General features: G+C 39.8%; 1 protein-coding gene across 6 annotated transcripts in view; it reads right to left on the bottom strand.

Moving 5' to 3' along the window:
- LOC139826813 (putative uncharacterized protein ENSP00000383407) overlaps positions 1–15,349 on the bottom strand; it is a 32,351-nt gene extending 17,002 nt beyond the window's left edge. For 5 of the 6 annotated variants that reach the window (XM_071803219.1, XM_071803221.1, XM_071803222.1 and 2 more), the window contains exons 1-2: positions 15,189–15,349; positions 1,515–1,652 (exon numbers count right to left, since the gene is read on the bottom strand). In XM_071803219.1, coding sequence (XP_071659320.1) covers positions 1,515–1,652; positions 15,189–15,212 — 162 coding nt within the window. In that variant the 5' untranslated portion in view covers positions 15,213–15,349. The remainder of the gene's footprint in view (positions 1–1,514; positions 1,653–15,188) is intronic. The other variant, XM_071803223.1, reaches the window with a different exon arrangement.
- Positions 15,350–15,564: the final 215 nt, after the last annotated feature.

The raw sequence follows: 15,564 nt of genomic DNA, 5'->3' as shown, positions 1-15,564 counted from the left end.
CACTAATCTTGTTTTCCATTTCCAGAGAGTATTTTATAAATAATCATGTTGATTCTACAGCCAGCACAGTGACACAGCTGTTATTTTTAGTTAAGTGCTGAGCTGAATATTTTCTCAAAACAGAACAAAATAAAACCCACATCCAGTCTTAGGAAGCTTCTTGTTAATATCTAGTGAATCAACAGTTTGCTTACGGGTTTAGGGTTGCTTTTATTGATGATGAAATTTAAATTCACTGATGAATAAATGTGCCATCACTAAAACATTCCCCTTAGGAAAACAGAAATGTTTGATAAGAGTTAGCAGAAACTAAAGTGCTGGATTCTTCTGTTCACTGCTTCATGGACTGTGCAGTGCTATCCCACAAAACTGGCACTGAGCAATGTGAAAAATGCTTTGTTACCACTTGTTCAGAATAACATACAAGATTTTCTAATCCTACACTAGTAGCAAATCTGCTTCTCTAGGCTGGTTCAATGAAAATAGCAAAAAAAATTATGAAGTCTAACTCTATACTAATATAATGAAAATTCTGAAGTTATGCTGCCAAATCAGAAAACAGAACAAGTCAAGTTAAGGAGAAATATATCAGAAGGGTCTGAGAAGAATTCTCCTATCCCACCATCTCCAGCACTCTCTCCATGCCAGTCCTGTGTGCAAATCTGCTTTGCGATATTTGTGACACCATAGGCCCAGCAGTCTCCTATGTACATGGTACCTAACTCAGAGTGCATATGGGTAAAGCCTGGTATAATTTCTGAATGGAGGACAGTCTCTCTTCTTTGAATAATGAACAACCTGTTTTCTGTTTATGCCATCACCAGACTAAATCGTATGTTGTTATAGATATAGCAATTATAAAGGATGAAGCATTGTAAAGAAGAGAACAGAGATTATTAGATGAAAAAGATTAGGAAATATAATATGCTATGTTAAACTATTTGTCAAAACCTCAATGATATATTGTACCAATAACATACCAATAATAAAGGATTAAGTAGGAAAACACTATTTAGGAAGAAAACAAACAAACAAACAAACAAACAAACAGAACACAACCTCCTTCACATGTTTCCCTAATGAGATCTTATAAAATGTAAAGGTTATTCCAGAGGCCATCAGTTACAAAAGTCATATAACTCATGTTTTAGAAATGCATTTTTTTGTTAATAAAAAGTACAACCAAAGACACCCATAGTATATCCTGTAGAGACAAACTCTACTAAAATCTGTACCCAGCATTTTCATATGATATTACTTGCAAATATAAATTCCTTTGTACAGTGAAGCTGCACTAATCTCACTTTGCTGCTAGCTGTATAGAAACTCATGACCTGTTTTTCAAGTGTGCTTGTTAAGACTGGACAGAAATCGGGTCATTGGCTACAGATATGAGATTTGAACAGTGGCTCTAAAGAGCCTAAATAGTTCGAACTGGCAGTTAAGTCAGCTGAATACAGAGTTACACTTCTTTGTAAAATGCATTGCATATTTTGCAATTAAATTTTACTTACCAAAGACATAGCCCTATCGGGTGGTCCACAGTTCACATGTGTGCTCACTGGAGTGCTGGCCCGGCTGTCAATCGTGGTTGTATCCTCAGGTTCTTGATGTTCTGGGACAGGCTCATACAAGCTGTCCATTGAGCCTTCCTAAAATACATTTAAACAAATTTTCAAAGATGAACACTCGTAAATACATTAAAAAAATAGTAATTTTTAAAAAATAGCTTATGTGATTTACATAATAGAGAGTGATTTTCCTCCCCTGTCTTCTGAACTCCTTTATTTACTTCTTTCTCTTTAAAAAGCATATAGAGATTGATCACAGTTAGCACCCAAATGCTGGACTTCACAATATAATAGCTTAAATTCCACAGATTGTCAGGAGTAAAGCTGAGTGTACAGCAAAAATGAACATTATCTGCTCAGGAGTAAAATCAGGTATAGGTCTCCACATGAACACTACATGAAAATTCCTGTGAAAACTGTGAAAACTAGAAATCATGAAACTTCCTATATAGACTATTAAAATATTTTATAGTTAGTACATCTTTTTAATGGGGAAAAAAAGTTAATTCAATGCAGAAAGGTAACCTTCCTCCTTAGAAAGAAATGGGAAAAATTCTGCCAACTCCCAGAGTTTGAAAGTCATTATCTAGGTACCTAAAATAGTGAAAATGTTTGGAATTAAAAATAAATTCCATTTGCATTCAAATTTTTGAACTCTATGTTATAATGCACATGTAAGGATTCTTTTCCTCCAGCCACCAAGAATTGAAACATTTTAGCAGAAACTAAGATTTTCACATTTATCCCACAACTCCAAGAGTCACGATTACATATACACACCACCATTCCATAATTACATGAAAGCAGATGGCAAAACTAAAGCCACTCTAACTAATGATCCTAGATTTTAGATGTTGCTACTTTGATCTGCAGTGAATATTTTCCCGATGAATTTTGATTACTCATTTAAACTGCATTAATTGAGGAATAAATCAAATTAATAACAGTGTGACCTGCTGCAGAGCAACGCCATTAAAATTGACATGGTATATTATAACTTAAAAACATTTGTTCCTTTAGTACAGATGGTAAACATAGATGTATATTTGAAGTCATATGGTTAAAATGTAAAGCTTTACAGGCAATATTATTGACTGGTGAAACAAAAGTACAAAGACATGACTAATTTTCATAACCACAATATTTATCTATGGATCTTTATTTGCTTCGGTCTACTAGAGTCATAATAAGCTGAGATAAATGTTGTGTGAGACATATTACAAGTTGAACTTTTTGAAAATACTCAAGTTATGTACTGGAGTTTATTCTAGGAATGAATGAGTTAGTGTTTCCCAGGAAAGTGGCATGGCTTAGGAAGCACACTGCACATGGCTTGTGCTCCTAACAGCCAGCTAAGCCTGGGGTTTGACACCGTGTTTATGAGTAACAATGACGGTTCAGGCTTCCGGTCTGAAGTTGTGGACTGGGCATTTCTAGACAAAAATGTAGAGTTTAAAACTTTGTTACACACTTCCAGGGTTCTGCAATGTAAATGCAACACTATACTTCTCCCTCAATATGGAATAATAAAGGACTATGGTGAAGAGAATATTTAATTAAGAGATGGAAGCATAAAACAGAGCTTGTGTGAAAGAAGGTGCATGAGAGAGAGAAAAAGAGAGGGAAAAGAGAGTGAGGGTGAGTGAGAGAGGAGAGGAAGAGGGTAAGAGAGAAAAAGAAGACAGAAAGAGAGAAAGAAAAATATATAGTGGAGAGAAGGGAGGAAAAGAGCGAGAATAAGAAAGGGAAAAGAGGAGAGACAAGAAGAGGGGAGAGATAACAATAGAGAAAGTGAAAAAGATCGTGAAGCGGAGCACGTGAGAATGAGTTCTCAAGATGGGAAGAAGGAGAGTGTGAGAAAGAGCTTAAACAAGACAGAAAGCTCATGTGAGAAAGATGAAGCTCAAGGCTGCAAGACAGGGCAGGCATGTAAGAAAAAGTAAATATGCAGAAAAAGAGCAAATGCATGTGAAAGAGTGAGAACATAAGGACTAGGAAGTGCATGAAACAGAATGAAGGCACAAGAAAAAAGATGCATGCAGGAAGTGGAGCACTTGAGAAAACAAGAATGCACACGAGAAAGAGCACAAGAAAAAGTGAGTGCAAAAGGAAGAGCAAGCACACAGAAGAGTGAGCAGGTAAAGAAGAGAAAGAAAGAGACAAGATAGGAAGGAAGAAAGAGAGAATGCATGAAAGCAAGTGGGAGAAACCATGAGAGGTAGTGAACAGGAGTGAGACAGCAAGAAAGAGGGCATGAGTAAGAGCTATCAAACGAGAAAGAAAAAGCTTGCTTGAGCAAGAGTGAGCATAAGAACATGGGAAGGGATATGAGTGCATGGGGAAGCATGTGAGTGAGAGAAGTGGAGAGTAGTGTAATGGAAATAAAAAGTGTATGAGAGGAAGAACCAGGGCATGAGAAAGAGGGAGGGCACCAAAAAGAGTGAGGGCATGGAAAGGAGCAAGGGTGCAAGAAAGGCAGGGCATTCAAGAAAGAGAATGCACAGAAGGAATGTGAGCATGGAGAAGAAAGTGAGCAAGAGAGCAAAGGCATGAAAAAAGAGTGAGTGCATGTGCGCAAGAGTGTGTGAGAAAGACCATACAAGAAAGAAAAAGTGAAATAGAGAGTAAGAAAGAGAATGAATGGAATGGCACGAGAAAAAGATGGCATGAGGAAGAAAATGAACATGAGGGTGTAGGAAGGTGCAAGTGCATGGTTGCAGGAAAGGCACAAGGTCACAAGAAAGAGTGCAAGGTTGTGAAAAAGGAAGTGAAGGTGCAACAAAGAGACCAGGCATGAGAAAGAGAGCGAGGATGTGAGAAAAGGAGAGGACATGAGAAAGAGCGTATCACTATCCAGAAAGAGCAAGTGTGCAGGGAAAAGTCAGCATAAATGAGAAAAGAGTGTGAGCATGACAGAAAAGGAAAGGGAGCAAGAGAGAAGGAGCAAGAAAGAACAAAACCCAAATAAAGCAAGAAATATTGAGAGAGAAAGAGGGAAGGTGGGATGAAGAGAGAAAGAGCAGGTAAGAAAGACTGCTAAAGAACAGAGGAGAGAGTGCATGAGAAAGATCAAATGAGAAAGAAAGCCCACATGAGAAACAGCGTGAGGGCATGGGAAGGGGCGGGCACAAGAAAGCAAGGCATAAGTATGGGGTAAAGCACATAAACATGTGAGAGCGCGGTTTCATGAGAAACAGAAAACGTGTGCGAGGAAGAATGAGGGTGTAAGAAAGAGGGAGGGCACAAAAGAAGCAAGTCCACAAGAAAGAAGGGGCACTCCAGAAAGGAAATGCACAAGAAATTAAGAGGGAGACAGCAAAAGAAGGAGAGATTGCACAGGTGTGGTGATGGGGAATGCAGAGAGATGGAGTAAGGAAGCAAACATGGGAGTGTGAAAAGGATCAAGCACAAGGTTGTGAGAAAGTGTGTGAGGACACAAGAAAGTGAGAATGTGAGAAAAAAAGAGGGCATGAGAAAGTACACCTGCATGAAAGAAAGAGTGAGCACATGAGAAAGTGTCCATGAGAGAGAAAACGAGAAAGGAAATACAAGTGAGAGAGTGAGCACATGCGAGAGGGCATGCTCACAAGAAAAAGGAATGCTCATGTGAGAATGAGCAAGCATGAGGGCACAGAGAAGAGCAAAAGTGTAGGAAAGGCAAAAGCATAAGAAAGGGTAAGTGCTTGAGAAAAAAAGTGTGCCAATAAAGTGCAAGCATGCATGAGCAAGGGTGCAAGAAAGTGCCCACGTGAAAGACAAGATGAGAGTGCAAGAGAATGCGAGAAAGAGAGAGTGTGTTGGGAAAAGATGGCATGTGAAAGAAAAATCAGGCACAAGGAGAGAAGCATGAGGGCATAAGAAAAATTGAGTGAGAGGGTGCAAGAAGAGGTGTGAAGTCAGAAGAAAGGGCACGATGGTGCTAGAAAGGAAGCACTGGCCCAAGAACGGATGTGATGGCCTGAAAGAAGGAGCAGGCACAACAAAATAAGTGTGGGTGGAAAACAGAGTGCACATGAGAGAAAAATAGAGAAAACAGAGTGGAAGAGCAAGAGAGAGGGGAAGAGTGAGGGAGAGGAAAAAAGTGGGAGAGATCATAAGACAGCTTAAAAAAGAGGTAGGGAGATCATGTAAATAGTGCAGAGAGAGTGTGTGTGAGACAGAGGTGGCTCACAAAAGAGAGATTATGCAAGAAAAAGAAAGTGTGTGCAAGAAAGTGAATATGTGGACATGAGAAACAGTGAGAGTGAGCTTGTGAGAAAGAGGATGAGGTCATGAGAATGGGGGACATGGTGTAAGAAAGGGTGCAAGGCCACAAGACAGGGTGTGAGAAAGAGAGTGAGCACAAGAAAGAGTAGGACAACTTGTGAGAAAGAGTGTGCACTGAGATATGGCAAGTGTGTACAAGGTAGAAAGAGAACACTTGTGAGAAAGACAGCTCTTGAGAAAGCTGGGGAAAGACTGCAAGAAAGTGAGCATGAGGGCATGACAGTGAGTGACCATGAAGTCTCAAGAAAGGGAGCAAGGGCATGAGAAAGGGCATGAGGGTGCAACAAAGAGAGTGGTGAGGCCATGAGAAGAGAAGCAGGTGGGTGAAAGAGCAAAACCATGTGCAAGAAAGAGAAGGCACAATAAGATACAGCTGTGAGGGCACAGGAAAGAGACCTGACATGTGAGAAAGAGTAAGTGTGCAAGAAAGAGTTTCAGTGTGTGCGAGAGATAGCAAGAAAAAGATAGTGTCTGAAAGAGAGTGAGAAAAAGGAAGAACGAGGTGGGGAGAGGAAGAAAGAAGAAGAGACAGAAGGAGTGGAGGGAGATAAAGCTCAAAAAGTGATTGAGGTAGGGACCACACTGGAAATCAGGAGAGAGTATGGCAGAAGGAGAGAAAGCAGGCAGGAGAAAATGAGTGTGAGAGCATGAGAAGGAACAAGAATGAGGTTAAGAGAAAGAGCGTGAGGTCACAAGAAAGGCAATGAAGTCACAAGAATGGGGATTGTCAGAAAGGAAGCAAGGGTGCAAGAAAGAGAGCAGGTTGAGAGAAAGAGAACAAGCACAAGAAAGAGCATTGTTAACTGAGAGAAAAAGTGCATGTGAGTGAAAGGGAGCTAGATAGAGGGGGAGAGAGACAGAGAGATAAAGACCCCCAAGTAAGAAAACTCTCAGGAAAGAAGGAGATAAAGCTTGCACGAGAAAGGATGGGTGTGAGGACACAATAAAAAGATCCAGCACACAGAAACAAGAGAGAGCAAGCATGCAAGGAAGAGCAAGGTTATTATAATGTGACACAAGAAAGGGAGTTAAAGAGTGCACACATTAAAAAGTGATAGAGAGGGAGAGATGAAGGGGGGAGACAAAAATGGAGAAGAGAATATGAGGAGAGAGAGAAAAAGAAAGAAAGAAGAAGATTAAGTGAGAATGAGAGGGGAGGAGAAAGAAGAGTAAGAAGAGAGAGAAAGAGGGGAAAGAGTGAGGCAGACAAGGAGGGCATGTAAATAAGAAAGACAGGGATTGAGGGGGAAATAGAATGCAGTAATAAGGCAGGGTGTTTAGGAAAGAGGTGGTGTGAGAAAGAAAGTGAGCACAAGGACATCAGAATGCGAAAATAAGCTTGCAAGAAAGGGTACAAAGTCATGAGAAAGAGGGTAACATGGGAATGGGGACACAGGCATAAGAAAGGGCACAAGGGCACAAAAAAGGGTACATTGGTGCAAGAATGAGGGAATAAGAGAGTGAGAGAGCAAAGAAAAGCATGATCATGTGTGATAAAGAGCAATTGCACTTGAGAAAGTTTGTGTGTGCATGTGAGAGATAGTGAGTTAGAGATTTCGCCACAGCAAGAAACAGAAAGAGACAAAGACACAAAGATAGGAAAAAAAAGAGAAGGATAGAGAGGAGGAGACCAATATATAGGAAATGAAAGAGAAAATGAGTGAGGAGGGAAGATATAGAAGTAGTGAAATGGAGAGAGAACTCAAGAAAGAGGGAATTTGTGTGCAAGAAACAGGGAGAGCATAGAAGGGAGAGAGAATGTACACATGACAGAGTGATTGCAAGGGCATGAGAAGGAGTGAGAGTGAGGTTGCAACAAATGGCATGAAGGTGCAAAACAGGGTGTGGCAAAAAGCATGGATATGAAAAAGACAGTGATCACAAGAAAGAATATGATCACTTGCAAGAAAAAGCAAAGGTGCACAAATAAGAAATATATTGAAAAAGAGGGAGAAAGGAAGAAATGAACAGAGCAAGAGAGCATGCAAGGAGGGCAGAGAGGGAGCAAGAAACAGGGAGAGTACAGGAAATAGAGAGGTGGCACAAGAGAGAAAGTGCATGCAAAAAAGCTATCATAAATGGGTAAAAAGGAGTGAGCATGAGTTTGTAATAAAGGGCACAATGGCTTGTATCAGAAATAATGTGGCCAATAGGTTTAGGGAAGTGATTGTCCCCCTATACTCAGAGCTGGTGATGCTGCACCTCGAATCCTGTGTCCAATTTTGGGCTTCTCATGACAAGAAAGACATTGAGGTGTTGGAGAAAGTTCAGAAAAGGGCAACAAAGCTGGTGAGAGGTCTGGAGCACAAGTCTGATGAGGAGAAGCTGAGGGAACTGGGGCTGTTTAGCCTGGAAAAAAGGAGGCAGAAGGGAGACCTTATTGGTGTCTACAACTACCTGACAGGATATTGTAGCATGGAGGATGTTGGTCTCTTCTGCCAAGTAGCAAGTGATAAGACAAGAGTAGATGGCCTCAAGTTGCACCAGATGAGGTTTAGACTGGATACTAGGAAAAAATTCTTCACTGAAAGGGTTGTGAAGCACTGGAACAGGCTGCGCAGGGTAGTGGTTGAGTCACCATCCCTGGAGGGGTTTAAAAGTCATGAAGATGTGGCATCTAAGGACATGGTTCTGTGGTGGACTTGGCAGTGTTAGGTTAACAGTTGGACTTGATCGTCTTGAAGGTCTTTACCAACCAAAATGATTCTATGATTCTATGAAATATCGCAGAGTCAAGAGAAATGGCATGAGGGCAGCAGAACAAGCACACAAACATGCACAAGAAAGGACGCACATGACAGAAAGAGGGAGAAGGAGAGAGAGAAGACAATAGCAGAAAGATGAGAGAAAATGAGAGGAAGAACTTTAAACAGAGAACAATAGACTGTGAAGGTGGGGGAAAGAGTGGACACAAGATAAAGTAGGGGAAAGGGTGCAATGTGCATGAATATGTGAGAAAATGCAAGTGCAAAAAAAGAGTGAGCACATGGGAAAGTGAGAGCATTTGAGAAAGGGAGTACACAAGAAAGCATGAGCATATAGAAGAAAGGTAGCACAGGAGAAAGAGAGTGAGGGCTTGAGCAAGAAAGAAAAGGATGGAAGGAGTGAGCAAGGAACAGAAAGTGTGAGAGCTCATGTGAGAGAGAGGTAGAAAGACAAAGAGTGAGGCACAGTTCAAGAAATACTGTGTGCCTGAGAAAGCAAGCATGAGATTGTGAGACTGACTGAACATGAGACTGCAAGAAAGGATTTGAGGCTGTTGGGGGTGCAAGGTTGCATGAAAGCCCGTACACTTGCAAGAAAAGGCACAGTATTGTGAGAAAGAGTGTGAGAGGCTGCAAGAAAGAGTATGAAAATGTGAGAAAAGGAGCGGACATGAGAGGACATGCATAAGAGAAAGTGAAAGGGAAAAAGAGAAGGAAAGAAAGAGAGAAAGAACATGAGAAAAGAAGTGCTCAAGAAAGCAGGGAGAAATAATATGAATAAAGACAGTGTGCTGGAAAGAGTCTGCATGTGGAGAGAGGTGGCATGAGAATTTACATGCAAGAGCATGAGAAAGTATGAGAGCAAGGCCACAAGAAGGGGCACAAGGTTGCAAGGAATGGGGTGGGGGCATAAGAAAGGGAGTAAGGGTGTGAGAAAGGGAGTGTGTGCAAGAAAGAGTGACTGAGAAAGAGCAAGCATGTGAGTGTGATTGTGTGTGAGAATGAAAGTGTGAGAGAGCAAGAGCAAGAAGAAAAATAAAGTGCTAGATAGAGAAAGAGTAAAGGGGGAGAGAGAGAGAGCTTTCAAGAAAGAAAGCACTCAAGAAGGGGAGAGAAGGAGACAGTGTGTGGGGAAAAGATAGAGGTGGCACAAAAGAAGTGAGAGAGTGCAAGAAAAAGCTTGTGCACAAATCCAAGCATGGGTATATAAGAAAAGGCACAGGGTCACAAGAGTTGTGAAAATGGCAAGGGCACAAGACATGGAGTAGGCGTACCATCATGGTAGAAAGAGTGAGCATTTGCATGAGAGAAAGGATGATTGAAAAAGGGATAGCAGGAGAAAAAGAAGGGAGAGAGAGGGAAAGGGGAAAGGAAAGACAGAGAGAAAAAAGAGAAAGAAAATGAGAGCATGTGAATAAGACTATGCAGGAAACTAGAACATGACAGGAGAAAAAGAAAGTGTGTGCAATAAGGTGAGTGTATGATAAAGAATGAGAACAAAGTCACAAGAAAGGATGCAAAATAACAAGAAAGGGGGTTGAGAAAGCACATATGAGCATGAAAAAAGTTCAAGAAGGGCAGTCAGAGAATGAGGTCATGAGAAGGAGGAGCAGGCATTAGAAAGATTGTGACCATTTGCAAGAAAGAGCAAGTATGGGAGGAAGAGAAAGTTCATGTGAGAGAGCATGAGGATGAGATAGAGGGTGAGAAAGAAAGAGTGGGCATGTGAGAGAGGAGGATAAAGCATGTGAGAAAGAGTGAGTGAGAAGGTGCAAGAAACATTGGACAGGAAAAAGGGCACGGGCACAAGAAGGCATGAGCACATGCAAGAGAACAAGTGTGTGCAACAAAGTATGTGAGAAAGAGCTAAAGCATGAAAAAGGTTTGTGTGTAAGAAAGGGAGAGTGATAGAAAGTGGGAGTGCAAAAAAAGGAGAGATACTGAGAAGGGTCTTGAGAAACAGAATGCAAGAATATGTGAGAGACGGTGCCATCAAAAAGGGAGCATGAGAATGAGAGAACTTGAGCAACACAAAGAGTGAGCACAAGGGCACAGGAAAGGGTGGGCTCAAGAAAGGGCAAAGGTGTGGGGAAGAGCAAGGGGACAATAAAGAGGGTGCATGAGATAGTGGGCTTGAGTAAGAGCAGGCACTAGCAGGAGTGAGTGCACATGAGAGAGGGGAGTGCAAGAGAGAATGAATGCAAGACAGGGACCATGCATGAGAAAGCATCAAAGAGTGAGAGAGAGCACCTAACAAAGTGCACCTTCAGTTTATGAAAGAGTTTCCTCTGCTGACTGGTCTTACACTTTATAGGAGAGAAATATAGAAAGAAATAACTTTCAGGGCAATACAAAGTTTTAAAATGAAATTAAAATTTTCATGCTTTCTGCTTCCTGTTTGTTTTTTGTTTGTGTGTTTGTTTGTTTTAATTTATGTCTACTTTTGTAGCAAAAAAAACATGATGTCAGTAAAGTTTTCCATTTCACACATCAGCTCTTTTAGTCATCCAGAGCACACTAAGCGTCGCAGAGCAATATGAGTGATAGCAGAAGAAAACATTAACTTGATACTGCAGTAGTTAGTATATTTAGTTTCTCCTACATGGTATGAGAAAGCTTTTTGAAGCACTTTGCATCAAGAATTTTATGGAGCAAACACCCTAGTTCAGATCCAGAAGAAAGTATTTGTCTGTGGCTCTTTTCTTTGCAGGATATTATTATCATGGCATGCAGAAGCTAGATCAATCACAAAGCAGAGAGAGGTGCATTTAATAATGCAATCAGGTCATTCTCCATCTCAGTGTTTAAATGTGAACTCCTGTGTGCAGTTGGATGATAGAAATCAAGCTAAAAAGGACAAGGAGTATATGGAGATGATTACATGGGAAGCATTACAAAGCTCAACCAACCACTCAGCCATCTTCTACTCACACTACACTTTAGAGGACGGTCTTTCCACATTCAGGTAGTTCTTTGTTGAAACACATATTTTTAAGTCAAATCCATTGCTGAGTAACATCATGTCCCAATAGCCATTTCACCATTAGCATATTTCTATTTACTCTGTGATTTCTTTAACACATGGAGGCTCTCCTTAATTAATAATTTCTCTATTATACCATTTTTATTAATACTTTCCCTGCATCTTGCACTATAGAAACCTTAGTTTCTAGCGCTAAGGCCTGTTTCAGTTTATAGCATCAGATGTAATACATTTTACATTGTGGTGTCAGCACTTCTTTAAAACAACTATCAAAATAAAATACATAACTAACTCTATGCTACTGAAAATAACTAAGATGATCAGACTCTCACTCAGTACTTTATATTTTACTAGCAAAAGTGGTGGTTAGCGAACTACCATATGGAAGATAAAGAGACAAATGCAAGGGGTGTTATTTGGCTTAAACTGTAAGATCAGTGTTCAACTTGAATAACTGATCTGAGCAACATTGTGACTAGAAGTGTTGTAGGCATTCTCTACTTCCCTTCTTACACAGGTTTCTGAGATACAAGGTGTCAGCACCTCTTAAGTATTTGAAATTTTCCTGTCTTCACTAGTTCCATTACTAATGCTGCTGTTCACTACCAAAGAAGGCAGGATCTAGTCTTTCAGTATGCGTACTTTAATAAATGGAGCCTCATAAGAAAGAAAAAAAAAAAAAAAGAAAAAAAATCTGAAAACCCTGTTATTTGGGCGAAGTGTACAATTGTGGTCAAAGATGACCCCCTCTGAGGAGACGCTTCTGCTGCTTCTAGGACTCAATGCTATCAAACCAGTAAAAGTACACCCTGTCAAAAAATTTAATAACTCAGGACAGAATTAACTGATTGTGTTCCAGGTGAATTGGTGTTAAGCCCAGTGTGCATATCTTTGATATCAGAGAGTTGATTCAGGAAAATAATGTAAGAAAAAAGTTCTACCTTAACTGAAGTGCTTGACAATTCAAAAATGTATTTTATTTCTCAGATTTGTAGCGTGCTGTCACTTTTTTAGGCAGAGTATCAAAATACATGGTTTGGTAACATAATTTCTTGCAATCCATATATAAGCAGTGCTTGAGTTGGGCAATTCTCTGTATATTGTCCATAATACAAACAGCATTGTTCTGATTTAATTGTCTGACATGCTAAGGACCATAAGATGGAAAAGACACTGCAAATTCAGGGTCTGATGTTTACCTTTTTACATGATACATCTACAAAAGAAGCAACATTTATGCTTCTGATCATTTTGTAAATGGAAAAGGGATACAAGGTTTTGAAGGCACATCTAATTTGTCTGCAAATCCCTTGAGACCAAGGCAATGAGTCTGACACAAAATTAATCTCAGTTGAGAAACCAAATAATTCTGAAGTCAACTCAGGACACAAAGTACTGCTGGGGAAATACACCATGCTGGAACACTCATGATAGGAGATCAAAGGGTTCTCAGGTGGCAACAGACTGGAGTAATTTCTGTCTGCCTCCCTGGGAAGGGCAGAGTCCTGTCCAGGCTCCAAAGCCCTTACAACCCTCTTGTGACTCTTGAGTATCTTCAGCCTCCACATCACTTTTTGCTAGACTGGCCCATAACATTGTGTCTCTCGTGTTAAAAATATGTCTCAGTTTTGTGGAAAGGTATGAAAGCAAACCCACAGAGAGTCAATTCCAACAGCATAAACTGACGTTCATTTAACTTACATAGTAGTACCAACACTTTGGATCATCCAGAAGTCTGGTTCTACTCTGTTTTTAAACAGAGTATATTTGTAATTCCCTCAGGTTTTAGCTTATTTCAACCACTATAGTCTGTAAGATAGAAAACTACTTTCTGTGCTATAAACCAACATATTTTAAAAATATATCTGTATGTACGTACACACACAAGCACACACCCATTGTAGGGTGAAGTCTTGTCAGTCAGTCTACATAAGGAAAATACTTCCATGATAATATTGTTTTTCTGAAAGCTCTTTTTGTTCAGTCTGGTGGTAGTCTAGACTTCTCTTCCGTGCTTTCAGGTTTAGCAGTTACTGCAGATGTTCACTTAATGTAAAACAGGAGTGATTTATATTCATCAGTGGCTATTTGCATCTATAAAGGAAGTGGCTCCTCTAATGTCTTTGAAAGATTAATTATTTTGTTGCTGTGCATCACTTCTGACTTGCTTCTCCTGAAGAGAAAAATCCCCTTATATTGATATTTCACCCATTTTGTTGCCAGCCTTTTCACAGTCACAGGCTGACAAAGCAGCTAGTGTACATACTTGGGTCACCAGCTTATTTCCAAGCTGGACAATCTGATTACAGAAAGCAACTGCACTGCCTGGCATGCATAGGGAGGACTGCACAGGGCTCTGAGATTTATTACATACATTAGTGATCTATGAATTATCTTTAGATCTTGATAACTTGTGAGACGTTTTGCCAGGTGCTCAGAAGATTTCCACGGCAGACAGAATGGCTCCCATGCAAAGCATGTGTGGAACGAAGGTTATCTTCTTAGCAGCAATATTTAAACAGAACCAATTATTCCATCACAGAAACTATCATGGCACTAGCTTTCACTTGTCTGAACCATCCATTACTACTGCAGTCATTATATCTCTCACAAAAACTCGAGATTTTGTACACCTTGTTTAATAGAAAAACGGCAACTTGACCCACTCTCAGGCACACAAACGAACTTGCATTTTGTCTAAATGTGGATTTCTCAACTGATGCAATGCTCAACATCTTTTTTAAAAAGAGAAACACATAGAAAGCAAGAAGCTGCCCCAATTGAACAATAAAATATTGACAACAGTTCTGTCCCAAAGAACTGCAGGAATCGGTATTTTCAAGCTGTTACAGACTGTACCACAAAGATTTGTGTCTTTGCAGTCTGAATATTTATTTTTATTGTTCTTTCTAAACTTATAGCGAAGATATAATAAATGTCTGGACAAAAGATGAAAAATGGGCAAACAGTTCTACAGTGCTGTGTAAGCGCAGCAAATATACTAATTACCACTACTAATACTGAGAATTGGTATTGGCAGATGGTTAAGCTTTAAAAACAGAAACAGTTTCAGTGGATTTCCTATTGCGATTTACCTGTTCATTCTGACCAGTTCTCTCAGGGTAAAGAAACAAAGAGAGAAAAAAAAAAAAAAAGAGGGTCTTAAATCAGCTCCTCTGTCTGTGAGTAAATATTACCATATGACTGGATTAGCCCTGATGACTTTATTCATGCTCAACTAATAGAAAGCTAATGCTTGTAAAGTTCTAGCTGTTCTCCCAAACTACTGCTGTCTTGAAACAAAACAATACAAGCTAGTTATAAAGCAAATTATAGTACACATATATTTAGTAATTTTAACATGCACATGAGATGTTTTACTGTGTTGGGATCAAATGCCCCATACTTAAATCTGCATGGTTTTGTAATAGTTACAGTTAATTTATTACATGATTTTTACTTAATCTTATTTTTACTAAAGCATATTTAGCTATGTATAATTTCTCATCTATAAACTTTAATCTATGCTAGAGAGACTCGATGTTGTTATACAACCCTTGCACCGTTTGTGATATAACATCTTGACTTTTTCCATCCAAGCATATCCAGCAGTTCAGTTTATCAACTCTGCAAACAGCTAAATAAAAACGTCTGTACACTTACCAGAGAAAAACAGAAAAGATTCATGTTGTTACTGTGATCCTTTCCAGCACCCAAAACTCTCCTTCACAAACTCCAGCCGCACAATGCAGTTCCTCCTTGCTGTCCCAGCTGTTTGTACATCTCTCCCTGGAGATTACTGCAAGATAAAATCCCTGCAATAATCCACTGGATTCAGAGCCCATTATCAAATGAGACAAGCTTTCCCAGGCCAGTACAAACTGTTTTCTGAATTAAAGAACAATGTTTACCAATGAAACAAAAGCATGGTATGAATGATCATGAACTCAGAAATGCTCTCTTGCATGCTGTTGCTTCCATTTAGTTTATCATCTAATAGAAATAAAACTCTTCATGCCTAAAACCACTGCAACATACA

This window comes from Patagioenas fasciata, unplaced genomic scaffold (genome assembly GCF_037038585.1).
Source record: "Patagioenas fasciata isolate bPatFas1 unplaced genomic scaffold, bPatFas1.hap1 Unplaced_252, whole genome shotgun sequence".
NCBI classification, from domain to species: domain Eukaryota; kingdom Metazoa; phylum Chordata; class Aves; order Columbiformes; family Columbidae; genus Patagioenas; species Patagioenas fasciata.
The sequence above is the reverse complement of the archived record's forward strand: the minus strand, read 5'-3'. Positions and strand labels throughout refer to the sequence as shown.